Genomic DNA, 22524 nt, shown 5'->3' with positions numbered 1-22524 from the left:
CCACTCCATCCTCAGTTTTTAGCGGTCCCACTTCTTCTTTCTTTGTTTTCTTCCTATTTATATGACTATAGAACCTTTTACTATTGGTTTTAATTCCCTTTGCAAGGTCCAACTCTACTTGACTTTTAGCCTGTCTCACTTTATCCCTACATATTCTGACCTCAATAAGGTAGCTTTCCTTACTGATCCCTCTCTTCTTCCACTCCCTATATGCTTTCTGCTTTTTCTTAATTACCTCTCTAAGATGCTTGCTCATCCAGCTTGGTCTACAACTCCTGCCTATGAATTTTTTCCCCTTTCTTGGGATGCAGGCTTCCGATAGCTTCTGCAGCTTTAATTTAAAATAATCCCAGGCCTCCTCTACCTTTAAACCCATAAATTCTTCAGTCCAATCCACTTCCCTAACTAATTTCCTTAATTTTTGAAAGTCAGCCCTTTTGAAATCAAAAACCCTAGTTGCAGATTTATTTTTGTTAATCCTTCCATTCAGTTTGAACTGAATTAGCTCATGATCACTTGAGCCAAGATTATCCCCTACAACCATTTCCTCTATGAGGTCCTCATTACTCACCAAGACCAAATCTAAAATGGCATCCCCTCTAGTCGGTTCAGCAACTACTTGCTGAAGGAATCCATCAGCTATCACATCTAGGAAAATCTGAGCCCTATTATTATTACTAGCACTCGTCCTCCAGTCTATATCTGGGAAGTTAAAGTCTCCCATGATCACACAGTTTCCATTAGTATTTACTTTATTAAAAACATTAAAAAGGGCTCTATCCATATCCAAATTAGATCCCGGCGGTCTATAGCACACCCCAAGTACTATCCCAGGGGAGGCTCTAATAGTTTTCTTCCCCAATTTAATTGTTGCCCAGACAGACTCAGTCATATCCATTTCATCGCTTCTTATTTCTTTACATTCTATCTCATCATTGATATACAGTGCTACTCCACCACCTTTACCTTTATTTCGGTCTTTCCTAAACAGCACATACCCTTCAATACCTGTAGCCCAGTCATGACTACTATTCCACCAGGTCTCTGTTATACCTATAATATCTGGTTTCACTTCCTGCACCAGTAACTCTAGTTCCTCCATTTTGTTACCTAGGCTCCTTGCATTAGTGTACAAACATCTTAATTTTTGCTGTTTGGCCTCACTCACATTCTGTACCCTATTAGGCACGGTTATTTTACTACCAGTATAACCTATTAGACTTGTATCTACACTGCCCTTCCTCCTACCTACAGCTGTATCCACTCTTACTTCATTTTCTTTCCACTCTATGCTAAATTCTGGCGTGGATATGATGCTGATTTGCCCGGGTTCACATCTGGAACCAGGAATAGAGAGTACCCTCTGCTGAAGGGGTGTTGTTGCCTTGTTGTCAGGACACGGTTTAGTCTTGGGGTTGTTAGGGAGCCTTGGTTGTTTGGCTTCCCAGATGACAATGGTGGCACAGATGCAAGCATCTTTTCCAGGGTAACTGACCCTTCTGGCCCAGAGGCTCTGTCACTGCAGTGTGCTCTATCTTGGAGCTGTCCCGGAAAAGCAGTGGGGTGCTCTAGCTAATGCAGAATGCAGTAGCTTGTCTTTTGAGTGGAGTACTTGTTTGTGTAAGCTCTGTGCCTTGTCCCAGGTACTGGCTGCCTGTTTCTAGGTGCAGGTCTTTGATCCATAAAGCTTGCAGTGGTCTAGGATACACTTCCTAGCAACCCCACCCATAAGTCATGTCAATTACAAGCCACCCTTGCCGTTTGGTTCAGGATGGGCAGCAAGACTTTCTCATGCAGGATACGGTGTCGGACTCTTCTGGCTGAAGCCCTAGATCATTGCAGGTGCAGAGGGCAGGTATTTCTGCACTCCACCCCTTTCATGAATTTAGTGCTTCCATGTAACGAGGCTCCCATGTGCAAAGGACCATTCAGGGCCATCTTTAAAACAGTAACTCCTCCTTCCCTTGCTAAGCTTGTACTGGGCAGAGCCTCAGGCAGGGCTCGGTTAACCTCCCCTTTGCTCAAGCAGTCAGCTGGCTTCCAGTTATGTCTCGTGGAGTAAATCCCGCTAACTGGATTCTGAGTTAAATGATGTTAAGAGATTTACACATTGGACTCCAAGGGCAGCCTGTTGTGACACAGCAACCACCAGTTAAGTGCAGCACGAAAAAACCCAGGAGCAAAAGCAAAATCCCAAATAGACAAGTGAGCTGCTCCTATTCTACAGTCAATTTACTGGAGTTTTTAACAAGTAAACCTTCAGTTCACCCTATATTCACCAAGCATGCTTGTTTGTGTGCTGTCTCTGGTTGTTCTGTACCTGCAACTCCGTGTCTCTCCCACCTGCACTCAACTGCTCCCTTTTGGGATGGTGACATTGCTGGCTGTGTTTGTTCTAAATCTACACCCTGAAAGCTCACTTGCAAACTCTTTTGTGGTGCAGGGAGGCTGAAAAGACCAAACTGCTCGTAGTAGCACAGAAGCAAAAGGTTGTGGAGAAGGAGGCGGAGACTGAGAGGAAGAAGGCTCTCATAGGTATGTTGAAGAGTCATTGACACACAAGTATGCCAAGGACTAGTATCTTCAGATTTCATCTGAACATGGACAGAACATCCCAGCCAAGCCCTTTGGACAGTCTGCTGTCCCTAGCCAAGCAGGAACAGGCTAGGTCGCTAGTCAGGTGGGAGACATCCAGGATAAATCGTGCAGCTGATGATTCAGTAGATGAGGCTCCTCCCTCTGAATCAGCACTGACTCCCTCACTGGGGACAGCAGATCTCTGAGCACCTCATCACAAGGCCGCATTGCACCCTGCAGCAGTTGGTGGCTACCAGTTTTTGTGGTGATGTTGCTTCTGACCATGCAGTGGGGCCTGTAATTGCCCAGTGGGCACCTGGTGCAGAAGCACATTATGCTATGAAGCTGTGTGTTTTAACTTCAGCAGTTTTATTCTCTCTTGTCATGTCAACAGTTTGTGTTGTGCTGACCCCAGTCCCCCATGTGGTGTTAGGGATGCTGTGCTGATGGAGGGGCCGTCTTTCAGAGCGGTTTTAAAGCCTACTCCTGGGGGTCATGGCCCTTTTGGAAAGGAATGGAGAGCAGCCCCAGTGGTCCTGTCCAACTCTAGTTCAGGGAGCACATGCCACTTCCATGAATGATTCCCCCTTGTAAAGTGCTACATTGTGGTGCAGGATAGGGGCTTAGAAGCTCACTAGAGTTCTCAACATCCCTCCCTTGGAAGCTGCTTAGAACTTAGAGATGTTCCTTTTGAAGAGAAATTCTTAGTAGTTTGGCTTCTACCCAAGATGTGTGCATCACATCACTAAACGGTTTGTTTTCAGTACATTGTAAGGGCATTCAGGATGGAGCTGCATACTGCACTGGGGACACTTGTAAGCCAGATCAGTCCTGTGGACTGGAATCACAAGCTGTCCTGGTGAAAGTGGCTGAGCTCTGCAGGCTGATTGTCTCCTAGGAAGTTTGTAGGGCATAATTTACTGGTAGCACCACCTGTGTGAAAGGTGGCTGAGTTACTGCAGTGCTAGAACCCATCACTGTTGTGTTTCCTGATCGTGCCACCCAGCTGTAACTGTTAATTTTTGAAGCACCTTGAGGGGATGGAAGAAGTGAGCTGTAGGGATAGCCTGGTACTGAGCCTCTTATCAGCAATAATATCCAGTGCAGTCCATTCAAAACTATTGTCCACATGCTGTGGCCACAGGTGCTTGAGCGAGCATTGTCTGAGCTGCAGTTTGTAATTGCAGAAGCTGAGAAGGCGGCTGAGGTGGCCAAGATTCATTATCGACAGAAGGTTATGGAGAAGGAAACAGAGAAGAGAATTTCTGAGATTGAAGGTAACTGGAGCTTGAGTAGTGACATTTCTCCTCTCTTCTTTCTCTCTTCGTGCCCTCTCCCCCTGCCCCGCTAGCTGTTAGCACAAGGTCTCCCAGAGGCACCCTCCCCGCACCCCCAGTAACTATGGGTGGAGGAGAAACCCGGGGATCCATGGTGCTATCACAATGCAAATAATAAACCTCACACAACTGTAGCTCTTAACTGAGGGTAAATTCTCCCTGAGTGTTTTCCACCAGCTCTTCAGTGCCTGCACATGTGTGTTGCTCAGCCTGGCTGTGACCAGGCACAGCCAGTGATCTCCTTACATCACAGTCCCAGAGGGCTTGTAGTAATGTTGCTATTTCAGTTCTAATGTTCTTTTCTATTTGACTTTCTCTTGCTGTTAGATGCTGTTTTGCTAGCAAGAGAGAGAACAAAAGCTGATGCAGAATATTACACGGCTCAGAAAATGGCTGACTCTAACAAGGTATGGGGAGTGCTTTTGGAACAAAGTGACCCAAAGTGTAGACTTGCTTGGTCTCTTCACTCCACTGAGGAAGGGGAGGGCTCCAAATGGCAAGTGATATGGGAATGTTTAATTTATCTGATATCAATCCAGTTTTCTGGCGCAGGGATTTAAATGTCGACCACAAACCCCTGTTGCTGGGTGAGAGGGGACCTGTGGGGATAAATCCAGTGATGTCTGCATGAGAATGTTGCCTCTTATGGGATCTGCTCTCTCACTCTGTATAGCTGAAACTCACGCCAGCGTATCTGGAGCTGAAGAAGTATCAGGCCATTGCTGCCAACAGCAAGCTGTATTTTGGTAACAGCATCCCCAGCATGTTTTTGGATTCCTGCACCTTCAAACACGTGGCTATGAGGACCGTGCCAGAAGCCAGCCTCCTTTCAAAGGAGGATCCTGCACTCTCTGGGGGAAGCCACCTCAAAAAACCAGAGAGCACAGGCTGATGCAAGAGGTGGAAAAGCTTCAGCAAGCTCTGGAGGAAGCAGCTGTGTCGTGCAGACCAGTGTCCTCCCTGGTGTGCTACCGGGGCGCTGTCTGCTCTCTGCCATGCCCCAGTGGGGCGGACGCAGCACACGCAGCCTCTTTCTACACAGATGTGACAATTGGATTGATTTCTTTAAGCAACAACTGTGTTGAGGGCTCTGCCTTTCCCTTTTCTCACTCCCTGTTTGAGCTGGTGCTTCCGAATGAGGGACAATCCTGTACTTAAACCTGCCTATACTGGAATATTAAAGGACAGAAGCCAGGGAGCCTTCTGCAGGAGGTGCAGTTGTTTAGAAGGCCTGTGTTCTGCATTACCTTTGTGGAAGGAGGTTTGGCCTAGGGGCCCTCGAGGGCGCTGGGTGAGTGGGATGGAAAGCGTGGTCGTTTTGCTGCCCACGCCCTGAGGCTGGACTGACTCGTTAACCTCCCTCATGCTGCTCTAAGGCCTGTCGCTCATCTAGATGTAAACTTAATTTCTTCTTGTAAAATGCTACCGACTTTCATCTGCGTCGTGCCTCACTGTGCACACCTGCTCAGCTCCCTAGATGCCAGAGGTCCTGCTAGGATGGGCTTGGTGGCAAGTAGATTTTTTTTTTTTAAATAGGAACCATATAGTTCTAATCCTTTCTGTAGATAGCAACACTAACTGCTTTGAACTTGGCACTAGTCTATAATGGTAATGCTGTGCTACCTGGGCTGCCTGTCTCCTTAGCTGCCCTATGTGCAATGAAGATCGTGTTCTGCTCTTTGGTGCTGTATGGCTCTGTCTCCTCCCCTCCAAAGATGCGGACTGAGGAGCAGGCAGCATATGGTGCCAGGTACTGAGGGCAAGGGGACAGACTTGTGAAACCTGCCCTGACCACAGATGCCTCTGCCAGCCCCCCCCCAGCCTCCTTTCAGTTAGCTTTGCCTCCTTGCCCTGGGAGGGCTGCTGCCTCTCTGCATCTGGCAGACAAAGAGAGGAGAGCAAGTGCAGATGGAGGACGTAGGAATCAGCGCTCCCAGGTCTGGGTCAAAGTCGTCTCCTTTCCCCCGCCACGCCACGCATGAGGGACTCAGTTGGCTGTCTTGCTGCCCACCTCTCCAGTGCTGGGGTGGCCCAGTGTTCGTTCTGCCTCCAAGCAGGGAATGGGCTCAACCAGCTGCTTCAGCTCAGTCTTGCTCCACCACTTCTGCAGCTCTGCCCCAGGGTGTCGGGATCAGGCTGCTGAGCTCCTGCGGTGGGAGGTCTGCAGAAGCAGCTCCCGATTGGAGTCATTTAATGTGAGGGTATTCTGTTTTTGAATGAAGTATTGTCGCTTCCCCAGAGAGCAGGCGCTCAGTGTGAACAGCTCCCATTGCCCAACCCATTGCCTGTTAGCATTTTTGACCATCCATAATGTCCTCAACTGAGTGGTGCTGCTGCTTGGGATGCTTCCCTGCTCGTGGCACAGGAAGGAAGCCCCCCTCTGCTGTCTGTCCCTTGACCCACTATCCTAGGGTGGGGGGAATTCCTACAGGAGCTGTGTTTGGTGTAGTCTCCTCCCCTCTTCTCCAAGGGTAGGGCCACTGTTCAGGTGGTATTTCACATACTGTTGTGTAGATGCTCCCTTTTAAGTCCTGGGGTGGGGTTTAGATCACCGGGATTGGTTCCAGAATGTCTTGCCTCCCATCTGGCCCTGACCCCCACTCTGCTAAGGTGGGAAAAGAGCAGCCTCATCCACCAGAATTGGAGTCTATGTGCTCATCCCACCCTCCGGCTCCACGGGCTGCACTAGCCCACTCAGCCCTGTGGGTGCTTCTTGGAAACGCTGAGCACCTGCATTTTGCCCTGCAGTTGATGTTGCAGGGAGTGTGGAGCTGGGGCTGGACTGGGGGCTTGTCTGGGGAACTTGCTCTGTATTTTTTCCTGAATGCTAATAATTTACCTTGTTCTCTGAAGTATTCAGTTCAAGGTTTAAAAACCTGAACCTGCCTTAGCACCTGCTGATGCGCTCACTCAGGAGGCCAGGGCTCTCACCGGGACTGGCCCACACACACTGATTTTTGTGCCGATTTAACTATTTTACTCAGGGGGTTCCCTGGTTGAAATTGTTAAATGAGTGTGAGCCCTCGAGTGCGTGCTGTTACACTGCTGTGAAGGTTCCTCTTCCTCTGCAGGACTAGCAATACAGCCCCAACCTCTTTTGTCCGGGTATAATTGTGGCCATGCTCAGGCAGCTGGCCTACTCTGTCTTACTGTCAGTGGGCTACAATTTGTGTGTGGACCGGGCCTGAGGCTTGCAGCTTTGCTTCTGCCATTTCTGTTCCTCGTGTCTGTAGATCTCATGTGCCCAAATGGCTGTTCTCTCCTAAGCATTTCTCCTGTGCTGCCCTTCCTTGGGGAGTCCTTGTGCTGCCTCGCTCCCCTGGGGGACAGAATGCCCCCTTTCTACTTTGCAGCATGAGCCCTGTGGTTCTTACTGGAGCTATTGTTCTCAACCCACTGCCCTTTCTGCAGCATTTCTGCCTTTACTGTGTTCAGCCAGAGTGCAGCGTATCTCTTGGAGGAGGTGTCCCAGCATGAATACAGTGTGCTTTACAGACCTGTTGCTCTGCATCCACTTTGCTGTTGGCTGTTTGGGGTGCACAATTAGTTGCTGCAGCCAGAGTATTCTCTTGTCCAGATACTTTCAAGCTAGTGCCCATAGGAAGGGAAGGCCCTGTGACTCCCTGTGCATTGGGCTGTCAGCATTTGTTTGCCAGTCTCTTAAAGCCCCACTAAGGTGGGAACCAAGGAACGATTAGCCACCTGAGGATTAAAATGCCATGCAGCCTCCTGGAGCCAGGCAGCAGCAGAGATGGCACTTCTTGATTGGGAGTTTGTGCACTCCTGCAGCTTCTGGGGTGAGGACAGATGAACCTTACCAAAGTGCCATTGCCTCCTTGCCCCACTGTGATAAGGTGGGAGAAGAGCAGCTCATCCACCAGAACTGGAGTCTACATGCTCATGGCTCCATGCTGAGCTGAATGGCACAGTCCTACTGACAGCCCCCTGGCGGTTCCACCATCTCGTGGAGAGAAGCCAGGCATTGCCAAGCAGCCTGTGGCCCCATGGACTTGTCAGAGTTTGAAGTAGCAGCCTCTGAATCTGCATCCTGGCCAGGGAGAACTCACCTGCTCTGTGGTTTTAGGTGAGATGGGCCTGAGCCCTCTGCTGTAATGACCAGCAGCCACAGCACACTGGGTGGCTCTTTGCTCTGCCAAGACTGCTGGCTAGCAGGAAGTTAGACTGGTTGACATCTGTGCCTCTGTCCCCAGGGAATTAGTCTCTGTGCCTCCCATTTCCCCATGCTGCTAAGCACCAAGCTATTAGCTGATGTGTGTCAGTCCTCCAGCCATATGCCAAGTACCTGCTTTCAAGGTCTCTGTGCTCTAGTCCAAGTTCTGAGCTGTCCAGTTGCCTGGCTGTGGGCTACACCAGTCTGCATTCCTGGGAGGGCCTGCACTACAGCAGGAGAGCATGGTCACAAGTACAAACTATGACTGAAAAAGCATCTGCTCCAGCTGTTTGAAAGTCTGCTATAAGCAGGGTTCTGTGCCCACTAGTGGTCTCACTGACTGAGGATGAGTGGGAGCTTAGTGTCTAAGGGATGCCTGATGGGTCGGGGATGGGGACAAGCCCTGTACTCTCTTGGGTGCCTGGGTGTACAAGACCTATGTATTGCTGTAAGAGCAGACCACTCCTCCAGCTCCAGGAGGCAGGCAACAGCGCACAAAACTGCAATGGCTGGCTCTATAGCCAGTGGGTGATGCTAGATTCAGGGTGCATACAGAAAACAGCTCCTTCTCTGCAAGAGGGGAGGTGCTCCTTGGGCAGTAATGATCCTCCCAAACTTCTGTTCACTTGTGGCCTCAGTCTGCTGCCAAGGAGGGTGCTGCAGGCTGGACTTGGCCTGTACAGCTTGGTCTTAGATGTGCTCTTTATCTGGCTTGGAATATATATGTCAATGCTCACTCTCCCTTGCTTGGTGTGATTTGCTTTTTGTACATTTCTCTTTAAGGAGTGCTTGAGGATGTTCCTAAGGGTTCACAGTCCTTTGGCAATATTTGATCAGTGCTTCCTGCACTAGACAGAAATCGCCTGTTTTCCTAACCAACATTTTAGGGTCCACATTCTGATCACTTTTACCTACTCTAAAATACTGTCCATGACATGCTGGTCATAAGTGAGACAGTTGGTTTGATCAGTGTTGGTCACTTGTGCATTAGTCTGAATTCTCACAAGGCTCATGGTCTGGAATTTACCTGTTTGAAAATGAATTTAGAAGTGTCCATGTTTTGAGATAGCAAACAACTTTCCCTCCACGAGCTGCTGGATTGTGTCTGAGGGTGGGGGGGCCTTGGGGCCTGGACAAATTTCTATGGAATTTACTTTTTTAAAAATTCATTTATATGGCAAAATGTTAAATTTTTTGGATAAGAATAAAATTATTTTGATACCATGTATTCGGTGGCTACCTTGCCCTCATCCTGCCTGCCTGCGTTGGGACTAGGCTGCCTCTTACTAGGTCGCCATCAGATTCATGTGAAGGCAGGCAACTGTAGTCTCACCCTCTGCAAACTCAGGGGAGGACCCAGCCCAGTATAAACAGATCAACCACCTCCATTTCCTGTCCTGTCTAGGTTTCCCTACTGGAAATACTCCAAGTGTCTTGGAGCGTACACAGAACCTGTATAGCCTAACACCTACCTTCAGCCCCTGCTCTCCTGCTGCAGCTAGAGGCTGTTGTGGGGGCTCTGCTGTTTAGGGCTCTAAAGCAAGATCTGCTCATGGTTGGGGGCTGAGGTTCTCAGAGGGAAAGATTTCCCAAGCCCAGGGCTTCTCCAGACCTAGCACTCACCACTGGTGGGATCCAGGAGGGTGGAGCAGTGATGGCCAGATGGAGAATCATTACCTGCCATGCAGTCACAGAGCTGTTACACATGCATCCATCCTCCCACAGCTCCAGGGCAATGTGCCCTGTACATGCACCAGGGCAAGGAGACAGACCCCCTAACCCATTGTCCCTGGGCTTTCTTGCATCAAATTGGAGTAACATAACCCTGCTCCACAGCAACGGTGGCCAGCGTGGGGCCCTCCTTGTCACTGGTGTCAAGGTAACAAGGCTGCCAGGAGCTTAGCCTCTCCTGTCTCCTTGGGTCAGGGGAACTGCAAAAGGGGTTAAGGCTAAGTTGTAGGAGAGCAGCCTCAATCTCTTCCCTCCTGTTCAGGCCAAGTCCATTTTATGGCTGATGAAAAACCAAACTTGTTTTGTTCAGTTCAGGACAGCAGAGGGCCACATCCATTGATGGGGGAAGAGATGTACTATCTGCACTGCTTTCTCACTGCTGAAAAATGGAGCAGCTATACTGCATTCAACAAAGACATTTAGGCTCCCCTGCCTTCCATAGAAACCAGATGAAGTTAGAAGCTTAAATATCTGTGTATTGAAGGGAGAGATGCAACCTTCCTCCTGTGAGCACAGGCCAACCCTGGGCTGCTGGACAAGTGAAGAATCTGTTCCGTTGCAGGTGGGTTCAGAGCAGCAGCTTTCCTCTAACTGTCAGTAACCGATGGAGGGGAGAGCCATTGTATGAGCTGACTTACCTCTGCATTGTAGCTGCTGCTGCTAAAGTGCTAAGCAACTCTGTGTGTGGATACCCTCTCCTGCCCTGTGGCCCCCATGAAGTCAGGGTTGGGCCCCAGGACAGCAGTCCTCTAAAGTACAATGTGAGTTTAGACTAAAGCCCTCAGACCATGATCGAGACAAAGACTAGGGGCTGGATCTGTGCCCCAAGCTCTCCAAAGACACATACAGGGCTGCAAGGGAGCAGGAGAGTCCTACCTCCTTCCCTTAGCAGTCACTGTTTAACCCTTCCCCCAGCCAGCATCTAGAAACCCTGCACCAAGCTGGCCTGCAGCTTTGACTCTTACCAATGCCTTTGATTCAACTCATATCAAACTGAGCAGCATCAGATTTAACACCATGCTGAGTGAAAAGGTCACATTAAAGGTTATAAATTATCATGATTAAAAAAAACCAACCCATCTGTGACTTGCCCTTCAGACAGACCATAACTCAGACAATAATTTAAATGATAAAATACATTGGTTGCCAACAGAATAACCCAACACCAGCTGACTGTGATGTGCTCTGGGTGAGTAGGGCTGTTCGCTCAGCGCAGCATGTATTACTGTGGCATCAAGTTACTGCAGTAGATTCTGGGGTCCTGGCTGCTACCTGCCAGGCACCGTACAGCACTGGCTCCTGCATTGGCAGTAGCTGGTCATGCCTACGCACTGCACAGCCAGCAGCTTTGGAAATCTGTGCTGGGGAGAGAGCGGCTACTGCCTGCCCAAACCCAGGAACATCCCAAACGCCAGCTCCAGCCAGGAGTCCCAGTTCATCCTGACATGCTTTGGAAGAGCTGGAAAGTGCCATACGAGGGTCTGCGCTGTGGATAGTAGGAGCTGACACTTGAGACATTGAGGGAATTGGGCTGGCAGCTTGTCACAGTTGTTTTGCCTATAAGGAGAGGCCCTATGGAGGGCTGGGGAGCCAGCCCAGGCTCCTGGATGTGTCACTGTCAGCAAAACCATTTGGCTGGATTCAGGCACTAGGGGCAGGGCAAAAACAGTCTCTGAACATGCTAAGGTTCCAGCTGTTACCTAAGAGGCCATTGCTGGAATGGCCTTCCACAACCCCGGCCTGACTGCCGAATTGGATCACCCGCAGGGGCGGGGCACGTTTGCTATGTCCAGCACCTGAAAGCAACACCATAATTCCAGGCGGCAGCATGGGGATGCAGTGGGCAGAGATTACAGCTGCCAGCTTGCAATGCTGGGGTTAGTCCCCTCGATCTAGCTGACACGGTCCATGCTAGGATGGGTGGTCTTGGCAGTGCGTTGCCATGACACAATGATCTGCTGGGCTCACTGCGACAGATCATGCATGGCATGGAAATAGGAACGGTCCCCTGAGCTGCTCCCCCCACCCCCCTATGCCTGCATGGGGAGGGGGGGCTCTGCAGTGAGAGAAGTGTCCCTCATTTGTACTTTTGGGAAGGCCTTGCCCTTTCACTAGTAAAAACCTGAGAACATTTCCCTACGTCTGCTGGTGTGAGCCCCCCTGGCCTCCAAGCAGCCATTGCTGGCCAGCCCTGCTGTATTGTGCAGCCACAGCATCTGTGTTAAGGCACAGCTGAGTCAAGCATTTCATGTAAACACTCAAGACCTTGAAGGAAGACTCTGCTAAGCGAGTCGAGTACCATTAAGCAAGAAGCAGAAATGCTCAATCATTCTAGAGAAACGCTGGAGCCAGCCACGCCTTGCTGTCCCAGCCGCCACAGTCTGGGTCATCTCCGTGAAGCTGGAGGCTTCAGTGCCACCTTCAAGGAAGCAGCCTGCTGGAAAACAGAAAGAGAGGAGCCATGAGAGGGGCTGGGTCCTGGGACGCTGCTAAAGCCACCCTGGCAGTGACTGAATGACCGTGGCACATTGGCCCAGCCCAGTGCCCTCACTGGCACAGGAAGGGGAGGAACAGCTCAATCACTATAAAACAAAACAAAGCTGACTAGCCTGCTACTCAGCTAGTGAGGGAGCAGGGCATGATAGCCACCTAAACAGGGAGCCTAGCCAGGCAAAGGGAACCCCCCCCCCAGCCCCACTGGGTAACACAACTGCCAATCTGATCGCAGACACACAGAGCTGGGCTCACCTGGGGCTGACTGGATTGACACACCAGGGCAGTAGGTTTGGCAGGCGGGATAGGCAGAGCTGACAATTTGGTCCCATCCATGCTACAGCCATTCAGCTTATCTGCCTTACGCTGGCAAGAGCAAGACAAAAAGCATTCCTTTAATGGCCATTTCAGCTGCAAAAACTGGCAGCTGTTCATGATAGCCACCTAAGCAGGGAGCCTAGCCAGGCAAAGGTAACCCCGCCCAGCCCCACTGGGTAACACAACAGCCAATCTGATCGCAGACACACAGAGCTGGGCTCACCTGGGGCTGACTGGATTGACACATCAGGGCAGTAGGTTTGGCAGGCGGGATAGGCAGAGCTGACAATTTGGTCCCATCCATGCTACAGCCATTCAGCTTATCTGCCTTACGCTGGCAAGAGCAAGATGAAAAGCATTCCTTTAATGTGCAACATTATAAATCTTTTGGGATCAGCGTCCATTTCAGCTGCAAAAACGGGCAGCTGTTCTCCCAGAAACTGCTATCAGAATAGGAGAATGGGAAAGAAAAGAAATAAGACCCCCCACCCCATCCCAGTAAGCCAAGGCAGGGCCTCACTAACGACAGCTGTAATGATTTTTTTCCAGTGCTGGAGGCAGCTGCAGTGCAGCTGGTTGGTTGGCAGAAAGCAGCCCATCGCACAGCGCAGACCATACAGTATCTAGCCCTGGACACTCCTGAGCACCTGGAGCACAGCCTAGGTGAATTCAGGCCATGCCACTGTAGTGGTGTGGATGCAGCACAGCTGACCCCAGCACTCCTGCCTCTGCCCCCCCAGGCCCAGCACACCATGCTGCCCATTCCAAGGGTTGACTCTGGCAGGCACACAACCTCCTGGATAAGGCCCCCCAGCTCTTGTGTGGGCTGCCCCCCATCAGACTGTCCCCCCCACAGCCAGCCATGGGCCCTCAGTACTGGTCGCGGAGCTGGGGGTGGGTGGGGGAAGGGGTGTGTGTGTGTGTGTGCAGATCCCCTACTTGTGAAGTGAGAGCTGAGTGGCTAGTGGGCAGAAAGTCCAGTGTGAGGACCCAGGATGAGACGCACCTGTTTGCTTCTCAGCTCGGGGAGAGGCCGGGTCGGTGGCTTCGGCTTCACCTAACAACAGGGTGCAATAGAGTCAGTCACCCAGTTCCAAACCAACTCCCACCAGGTGCCCCCGACCCCTACCACAGCTCGGTGCTGCCACGTGGGCTCAGCAAAAGCGCTGGTGGGGCCAGTGGCACGAGCAGGGGCCACACTTTCCATGCAAAGAACAAGGACAATCTGCTGGGAAGGAAGTGCTGTGAGGCTCTGGCCAAGTAACTCAGCCTGCCTGGCTCTGTCTCTGATGGGGCCAAAGGCCATGTGAAAGTGGGGGTGTTTGAATTTTGCTGATTCAGGCTTTCAGCATCATGGAGAAGCCTAACCGGGACCTTGGCTGAGGGGGCTTCTGCACCAGGGGTGGGCAGATGCCCTGGGAGGTGCCAAGGGTGTTTGAGACTCAACCCACCAGCATTGCAGGGCTAGGGGCTGGCCTGTGGACATGCTGCCCCACGAGCCTGTGGACATGACAGCTCCACATGGGGCTGGGTAATGGGGGAGAGAGTTCTGCACTGGGAGGAGCAGTGGGGTCATCACACACCGTCTGGGTAGTGCGATTGTAGCACGCGGAGCTGCAAGGAGGCCTGGCAGGAGAGGGCAGGGGGCACCCCCGAGCAGCACATGCTGTCTTGGGGCCTGAAACCAGGCTGAGGATGGCTTCAGGCAGGGAGGTGACATGCTGGGCAGGCCTGCAGGCGACTGATGTCAAGCACCAGCTCCAGTAGGGATGGTGATGCTGCCAGTTAGGGTCCCCGCTAGCACGTGTGCGCGTTCCAAAGCTTGGCGAGAAGCAGCATTACCTCGCCAGCAGCCGGTTTGGGCTTTGCAGAGACCAGAGGGGGAGGTGCCACGTTGGGTTTAACTCCAACCTAATTCAAATGCAGAGAAAAGAAAACAAGCCTAAGGTTTCGCGGTCTTTGAATGAAAATACTGTGTCTCCTGTCAGTTCCCCGGCCAGCAGCACACGGCAGCCTGCGCTGGGATTCAGTGGGGGAGCAGTTACTCACATGGCCACGTTTACACATCTGCAGGGCCATGTCCTGAGGGAGGGACTGGAGTCACAGCGCGTGCATTCACTACAGCACTGGCACCCCTCCCCCGCATACCGCTGCCCCCAAGGGAGCTGAGGCCCAGCTACAGGGGCTTTTTCCAAGCAGTTCTTCGGCCTGGCGCTCTACCCAGAGGCAGCATCTCTGCTCTGGAAGCTGCTCATGGCTAATGTTCTGTCTAACGCTGTGCGCAGCCCTAGAGCCAGGTGGCGTGGCGAGATGAGGGTATAAGGGTGTCTTGAACTGCACTTAGCGCAGCCTTGCCAGGGACGGAGCTGCCTGTCTGGGTGGGGGTTGCCTTGGGCTTTTGAAAGGCTCTCATTTATTGTGATGCCAGAGGCCACCAAGGCCCAGGAGCAATTTTCCCAAAGCAGTTCAATTGTCATCGGGCCAGTAAGCAAGACTAAGAGTGACTCTCCAGCTGACAAACTGGAGAAATGGTCTGAAGTAAACAGGATGAAATTCAATAAGGACAAATGCAAAGTGCTCCACTTAGGAAAGAACAATCACAGTTGCACACATACAAAATGGGAAAGGACTGCCTAGGTAGGCATACTGCGGAAAAGGATCTGGGGGTCATAGTGGATCACAAGCTAAATATGAGTCAACAGTGTAATGCTGTCGCAAAAAATGCAAACATCGTTCTGGGATGCATGAGCAGGAATGTTGTAAGCAAGACACAAGAAGTAATTCTTCCACTCTACTCTGCTCTGATTAGGCCTCAACTGGAGTAGTGTATCCAGTTCTGGGTGCCACATTTCAGGAAAGATGTGGACAAATTGGAGACAATCCAGAGAACAGCAACAGAAATTATTAAAGGTCTAGAAAACATGACCAGTGAGGGAAGATTGAAAAAAATTAGGTTTGTTTAGTCTGGAAAAGAGAAGACCAAGGGGGGACATGATAAGAGTTTTCAAGTACATGAAAGGTTGTTACAAGGAGGAGGGAGAAAAATTGTTCTCGTTAACCTCTGAGGATAGAGCAAGCAGCAAATGGCTTAAATTGAAGCAAGAGCAGTTTAGGTTGGACATTAGGAAAAACTCCCTGGTAGGGTGGTTAAGCTGTGGAATAAATAGCCTAGGGAAGTTGTGGAATCTTCATCACTGGAGATTTTTAAGAGCAAGTTAGACAAACACCTGTCAGAGATGGTCTAGATAATACGTAGTCCTGCCCTGAGTGCTAGAAGACGTCTCAAGGTCCCTTCCAGTCCTACAATTCTGATAGCTGGGTGCTCGCCTGGGAGGAGGCAGACCCAGGGGCTAGTCCCTGCCCCATTGACCCCTCCAGTATTTTATACAAAGCAGAACGGCTTCAACAGGTTAGACTGAGAACCCCCACCCCCCACTGCCCACAGCCCAGTGGTTAGCGCACTCCCCTGGGAGGGTGAGACCCAGGTTCAGAGCCTATTCTAGATTGAGAGGTTCAAACCTGGGTCTCCTGCCCCACAGGGACATGCTCTAACCATTAGGGTAATGATTATAAAGGGGGGGGCACTAGACCATCTCCTCCTCCAGCCATTTGGTGAATCTAGCCCCTTTTAAAAAAAGTACTGCAGAAGCAGGAAGCCTGCCCAAAGATCAATGGGGCCACTAAAAGATTGAGATGTTAAAACAGCACTCAAGGAAGACAAAGCTGTTGTGGAGAACCTAAATTAATTCTTTGCATGGGTCTTCACTGCAGAGGATGTGAGGGAGATTCCCAAATCTGAGCCATTCTTTTTCGGTGACAAATCTGAGGAACTGTCCCAGATGGATAGGTCCATCAATGGCTATTAGCCAGGATGGGCAGGGATGGTGTCCCTAGCCTCTGTTTGCCAGAAGCTGGGAATGGGCGACAGGGGATGGATCGCTGGATGATTGCCTGTTCTGTTCCTTCCCTCTGGGGCACCTGGCATTGGCCACTGTCAGAAGACAGGATACTGGGCAAGATGGACCTTTGGTCTGACCCAGTATGGCCGCTCTTATGTTCTTATTGAGGTGTTGATAGAGGAGATTTTGGAACAAATTGATAAATAAAACAGCAGTAAGTCACCAGGACCAGGTGGGATTCACACAAGAGTTCTGAAGGAACTCAGATATGAAATTGCAGAACTACTAAGTGCAATTAGTAACCTATCGCATAAATCAGCCTCCATATTGGATGACTTGAGGATAGCTAATGTAATGTTGATTTTTAAAACGGCTCCAGAAGCGATCCTGTCAATTACAGGCCGGTAAGACTAACTTCAGTATCAGGCAAATTGGTTGAAACTACAGAGAATTATCAGACACATAGTTGAAAACGATTTGTTGGGGAGGAGTCAATACAGCTTTTATAAAGGGAAAATCATGCCTCCCCAATCTATTAGATTTTTTTGAGGGGATCAACAAACATGTGGACAAGGTGATTCAGTGGACATAGTGCACTTGGACTTTCAGAAAGCCCTTAACAAGGTTCCTCAACAAAGACTCTTAAGAAAAGTAAGCAGTCATGGGATAAGAGGGAAAGTCCTCTCATGAATCAGAAACTGGTTAAAAGATAGGAAACAAAGGATAGGAATAAATGATCAGTTTACAGAATGGAGAGAGGTAAATAGCAGAGTTCCCCAGGGGTCTGTACTGGGACCAGTGCTGTTCAACATATTCATAAATGATCTGGAAAAAGAGGTAGACAGCAAGGTGGCACAGTTTGCAGTTGACACAAAATTACTCAAGATACTGAAGTCCAAAGCAGACTGAAGAGTTACAAAGAGATCTTACAAACTGGGTGATTGGGCAAAAAAATGGCTGATGAAATTCCATGTTGATAAATGCAAAGTAATGCACATTGGAAAACATATTCCCAACTAAACATACAAAATGATGGGGTCTAAATTAGCTGTTGCCACTCAAGAAAGAGCTCTTGGGTCACTGTGGATAATTCTCCGAAAACATCTGTTCAATGTGCAGCAGCAATCAGAAAAGCTAATAGAATGTTATGAACCATTAGGAAAGGGATAGATAATAAGACAGAAAATATCATAATGCCACTATATAAATCCATGGTACGCCCACACCTTGAATACTGCATGCAGTTCTGGTCTCCCCAAGTCAAAAAATATATATTAGGATTGGAAAGGATAAAGAGAAGGGCTACAAAAATGACTGGGGGTATGGAACAGCTTCCATATGAGGAGAGATTAAAAAGACTGGGACTGTTCATCTTAGAAAAGAGACGACTGAGGGGATAGGAGAGAGGTCTATAAAATCATAAATGGTGCGGAGAAAGGGAATAAGGAAGTGTTATTTACTCCTTCATGTAACACAGGAAATGAATAGGCAGCAGGTTTAAAACACACAAAAGTAAGTACCGTTTCCCACAACACACAGTCAACCTGTGGAACTCACTACCAGGGGATGCCTGTGAAGGCCAAAGTATAACTGGGTTAAAAAAAATTAGGTAAATTCATAGAGGATTGGTCCCACAATAGCTATTAGCCAACATGGTTAAGAATGCAACCCATGCTCTCTATGTCCCTAAGTCTCTTACTGCCAGATGGTGGGACTAGATGACAAGGAATGGATCATTAAATAATTGCTATGTTCTGTTAATTCCCTCTGAAGCATCTGGCACTGGCCACTGTCAGAAGACAGGATACTGGGCTAGATGGACCATTGGTCTGTCCCAGTATGGCCATTCTTATGTTCTTATCTAAAAGCTCCTTATGAAGGGAGTTGGAACCACTTTTCCTGTGATCCTTTTAGGAGGTCTTTGGAGATTTTCCCTTCCTGGGAGAGAGCTGACCCGAGGTCAAAGAGGCACTGAATCTGCCCAGAGATTGGTGTACGGGGAGGTGTCCTTCTGATCTGGTTCTGAAGTGGGGCAAAGGGCAGTGCTCCATCATTAGTAGTCTAAACTTCATCTCCTAGTTCTCCCTCACTCTGAATTTAAGGGCCAGACAGAAGTTACACTTCTGAGGGTCATGTAACTCTCCAAGGCAGAGACCACAGTTTGAGTGACCTTCGCTAACTGGGCTTCCCTCCTGGCGAGAGAGGCAGTGTTTGAGGCAGTGTCCAAGGAAGACAAGGCTTCCCAGAGGGAAGGGCGAGGAACAAAACTAAGTCTCTTAACTATTAAACTAAGATAATCTAAACTGAAATATCTAAAACTAAACTAGCAGCTAGGGGAAAAAAGGTATAGCCGTGGCACACACCAAAGGTGGACACATGAAAGCTCCAGCTCAGGCTGAGGTAATTGAGGAAGAACTGAAGGTGGTTCACTCGCACAATCCTATAGTCTCGGTGTGAGGCATGAGGCAGTGTAGCATGCACGGACACACTGCAAATCGCTGCTCGAAGGCACACGGGGCGCATGCCCATCTGAAGTGGAGTACCCACAGGGACACTACTCGAAGAAGAACGCTGTGCTCTCCAGTTGGGACATCCACAGAAAGTCTATGCTAGAACACAGGCATTTCCACACACAGCTCCCTCCAGCGCTACGTCCCTTCACCACGGAGCACGGTCAACTCTCCGCCACCAGATCTGAGAGCAGGAGCACAGAGCAGCCCAAGTGAGCTGTGCTGGGTCACACAGTCAGGGCCACAGCGGTGACTCCAGGCCCCTGGATTCATTGCAGTCAGCTCAGCTGCCATGAGGGGTATTCAGCAGACTGCTGCTAAGAGTGCAGCTGTGACTGTCTCAGGCATTTGACAGCAAAGCAGTAACATCAGACACAGCAGTCCCAGGCCAGTCACTTACCTGCACAGGTTTGGCTGGATACGCTAGCGAACTCTGACAGGCACTACTGGCCACCGCAGGAGGCTGAGAAGGAACAAGTAAAAATTATTTGCTTCTCATCAACCAGTGTGTTTACCCCTCTCCCTGCGAAAAGCGTGACTGGAACCCAAAGCGAACCCAACAGACAGTGTCCTACCTCAAATGGGGAGATCCCCCCCGCACCCCAGCCCAGCTCAGTCTGCCCCAAACGGAGGAACATCCGCCCCATCCTGCCATGGCCCAGCCCAACCCACCCCAAGTGAACATATGCCCACCCCATCCCATCCCGCCATGGCCCAGCACACCCCTTCCTGTGTGAAGGAATGCCCACTTCATCCTGGCATGACCCAACCCAGTCCGAGTAGAGAGACACCCGCTCCATCTTGCCATGACCCAGCCCAACCCGTCCAGAGTGGAGAGATGGCCATCCCATTCCAGCCCACCCCAAGTGAAAAGATGCCCACCCCATCCTAGTCTGCCCAGAATGGACAGACGCACCCCATCCCACTATCGTCCAGCTCAACTCACCCTAAGTGGAGAGACACCCAGTCCAGCTCAGCCCAGCCTGAGTGGAGAGACGCCTACCCAATCCCACATGGTGCGGCCCAGCCCGCCTTGAGTGATGTTGGGGGCTGACCCAGCATACCCAGCTACTCAGGCCAACGAGCTGCCAGCCCAGAGCAGAGCAGAGTCCATCTAACCCTAATGGACAATCCAGGAATGCCCTGTCATTAGGGTTGGCAGCAGGCAGATGTCTTGCAGGCTCCAGCACCAGTCGTGAGCAACACACAGCCACACTGGGGACACCGGGGTTTGTTGTGACACAAGCGAGAGCCAATAAACACTGCCCAGGTTCAAACCCGTCTGGAAGGTGATTTCTTGCTGGGAGAATTGGAGGAGGCAGTCCTGACACATGCGGCCAAAATGCCCTGCCCGATCCAGCCAAGAGAATAGCCCTACAGACTGGTAGCCATGGTAATCAGCCTTTGGGGCAGAGCATGTTCGGCATATGGAGCTCTCCTTGGAGTTCAGGTGCAGGGTGCTTTGGGGGTCCCTGCCCAGAGTGATGGGAACAGTTAGCGAGGGGATCTGCCCTTCCACTCCCCCAGGAGGCACCAAAGGAAATTTAGTTCATGCAGCTCACCCCTTACCACTTAGTTAATGAACCTCCCCAACTAATGCAGCACCCAGCCAGCCCCTCAGCCATTTCTGCCTGCTGAACTCCCAGTTCATGCCTGCCAGCCCACACAAGCCATGTCCCCCACATCACGTGGATCGTCATCCCAACCTGACTCCAGACACTGCCAAGGCTGCAACCCCATCACCCATACCTATCTCCAGCACCGCCACCATACCCCGCTGCAGCTTCCCTGCCCAGGACTCCTGTTCTGCCCCAGCCCTCTCAGATGGCAGGCACAGAGGAGAGGTGCCCCGGGAGCAGAGAGCATCACTGTCAGCTTTGTGCAGATTCATATTTTGCAAAGTATTTGCAAATATGCAAATTAGCTCATTAAACTACTTTCAAATTTGCAAACAATGAGTGTCTAATCAGAAGTGTCATTGCGAAGGGCAATCCACCAGAGGGCAGGGCCAAACATGGAACTGCACCAAGCTCAGCAGGTGGGTACTAAAGGGAACAGCCATGGGGGGAGGAACTAGAAGCAGAAGAGGTAACCCCGGGACAACTGGGGGGTAATGAGGGTGCTAAAGGAAGCTAGGAGTAGGGGTGCTGGTTGAATGGGGGGCTCTCAGGTCAAACAGCCAACTGCAGTTTCCTTCCTTTTACTGGCCTCCTGCCTATCACACATGACGGACCAGGCCGGGAGGGTGGGAAGGCCCTCTCTGGCACCTACCTCATCGGTGTGGGGTCTATATGCCCCATCATAGTCCACCCCTTCCGAGGGTAGATACATTCCTCAAATCCAGTTCTGCCCCGGTTGGAGCTCACCCAGCCCCAGGCTCACCCACTCAGCATGTGCTATGGGGCCTCTCCTGGTGGAAAGTCCTCTTTCTTCCCCACATTTTAACCTGGAGCAAACTAACTGGGGAAATGGGAGCATCTTGGGGAAGCTCAGACACAGCCTGGGCTATAGGGAGATAATACGGCCAAGCTGCGGGACCATCCCCCCAGCTCAAAGAACTGTATCAATCCTTGGCATCCAGCTCCATTGTGGGGCTCTTACAGCACCCAGTTGCCTAGCAATAGCAGAAAGCACCAACTGGAGAAGCCGAGGCGCAGAGGGCCAAGCCTGCATCCCTTAGCCTACCCCTGTGCTCAGATTCACACCATTCTGGGTTTGTTCTCCCCTCCAGCTCTGCAGGAACAGGCTCCTAACCACGTAACTTGTATGACAGTGCTGCCTTGGTGTGTAACGGGGGCCTTGTGCTGCCTGTGTGGGCGTGGAAATGCAATTCCCACCACTCCAGCAGAGGGCTCTTGGGAAGGACAGTGACGGTCCACTGAAGAGGTTACAAAGGGGTGATAGGAAGCAGCCTGACTCCCCTCTCTACAGCATCATTGCAGGGACACAGTGGCCAGGAGCCCAGAATTCCCCAGTAAAAATCCCCAGCCACGAGAGCTGCCCTCCTGCTCCCCAGGCTGCTTGGGCCACACATACCTCGGGCGGCGGCCTGCTGGGAGTCATGGGCACGTACACAGACCTGGGGCTCTTCAGATCTGAGGTTGTGGCGATCAGATTTGGGCTGCTGATGTCACAACTCTGAAGCTCATGCCTCACGTTCCTAGTATTGCTTCCCTCTTGAAACAAGGGGTTGGAGAGCCCATTGGTGGTGGTGGTCACAATCCTCCTGAAACACACACACAAAAGAGCCACAGCCATATTTTCCCTCTGGTTTGATTTCACCCAAAGGCCCCCAATTTTGAGGTCTGCTGAACACCTCAATGGCTCTTTGGCAGTGAGGCACAGAACAGCCCAGGATTCACCAGGGTCCTGCTGCCACCTTGCCCTAAAAACGCCACAGATGAAGGAGAATAATACACTTTTCAACACTACTCATGGAAAACCATATATCATAGAAAAGATCAGACCTTAAAAGACGGATGTTTATC

At 50.7% G+C, this 22524-nt stretch overlaps 2 protein-coding genes across 9 annotated transcripts in view; one reads left to right on the top strand and one right to left on the bottom strand.

Annotated features, from left to right (window-relative positions):
• Nucleotides 1–9313, top strand: part of ERLIN1 (ER lipid raft associated 1) — a 75375-nt gene extending 66062 nt beyond the window's left edge. For 5 of the 6 annotated variants that reach the window (XM_073353129.1, XM_073353130.1, XM_073353128.1 and 2 more), the window contains 4 exons: nt 2444–2535; nt 3765–3854; nt 4242–4321; nt 4588–9313. In XM_073353129.1, coding sequence (XP_073209230.1) covers nt 2444–2535; nt 3765–3854; nt 4242–4321; nt 4588–4806 — 481 coding nt within the window. In that variant the 3' untranslated portion in view covers nt 4807–9313. Of the gene's footprint in view, nt 1–2443; nt 2536–3764; nt 3855–4241; nt 4322–4587 lie in introns of those variants that run through there. The other variant, XR_012159938.1, reaches the window with a different exon arrangement.
• A 1621-nt stretch (nt 9314–10934) lies between these two features.
• The window catches only part of ADAM8 (ADAM metallopeptidase domain 8), a 99867-nt gene continuing 88277 nt past the window's right edge, over nt 10935–22524 (bottom strand). Inside the window, exons 20-26 of one of the 3 annotated variants that reach the window (XM_073353122.1) lie at nt 22073–22262; nt 19437–19499; nt 14470–14538; nt 13634–13684; nt 12851–12961; nt 12565–12675; nt 10935–12253 (exon numbers count right to left, since the gene is read on the bottom strand). In XM_073353122.1, coding sequence (XP_073209223.1) covers nt 12203–12253; nt 12565–12675; nt 12851–12961; nt 13634–13684; nt 14470–14538; nt 19437–19499; nt 22073–22262 — 646 coding nt within the window. In that variant the 3' untranslated portion in view covers nt 10935–12202. The remainder of the gene's footprint in view (nt 12254–12564; nt 12676–12850; nt 12962–13633; nt 13685–14469; nt 14539–19436; nt 19500–22072; nt 22263–22524) is intronic. The other 2 variants (XM_073353123.1, XM_073353124.1) reach the window with 2 other exon arrangements.

The sequence above is a fragment of the Lepidochelys kempii genome, chromosome 7 (genome assembly GCF_965140265.1).
Source record: "Lepidochelys kempii isolate rLepKem1 chromosome 7, rLepKem1.hap2, whole genome shotgun sequence".
NCBI lineage: Eukaryota > Metazoa > Chordata > Testudines > Cheloniidae > Lepidochelys > Lepidochelys kempii.
The sequence above is the reverse complement of the archived record's forward strand: the minus strand, read 5'-3'. Positions and strand labels throughout refer to the sequence as shown.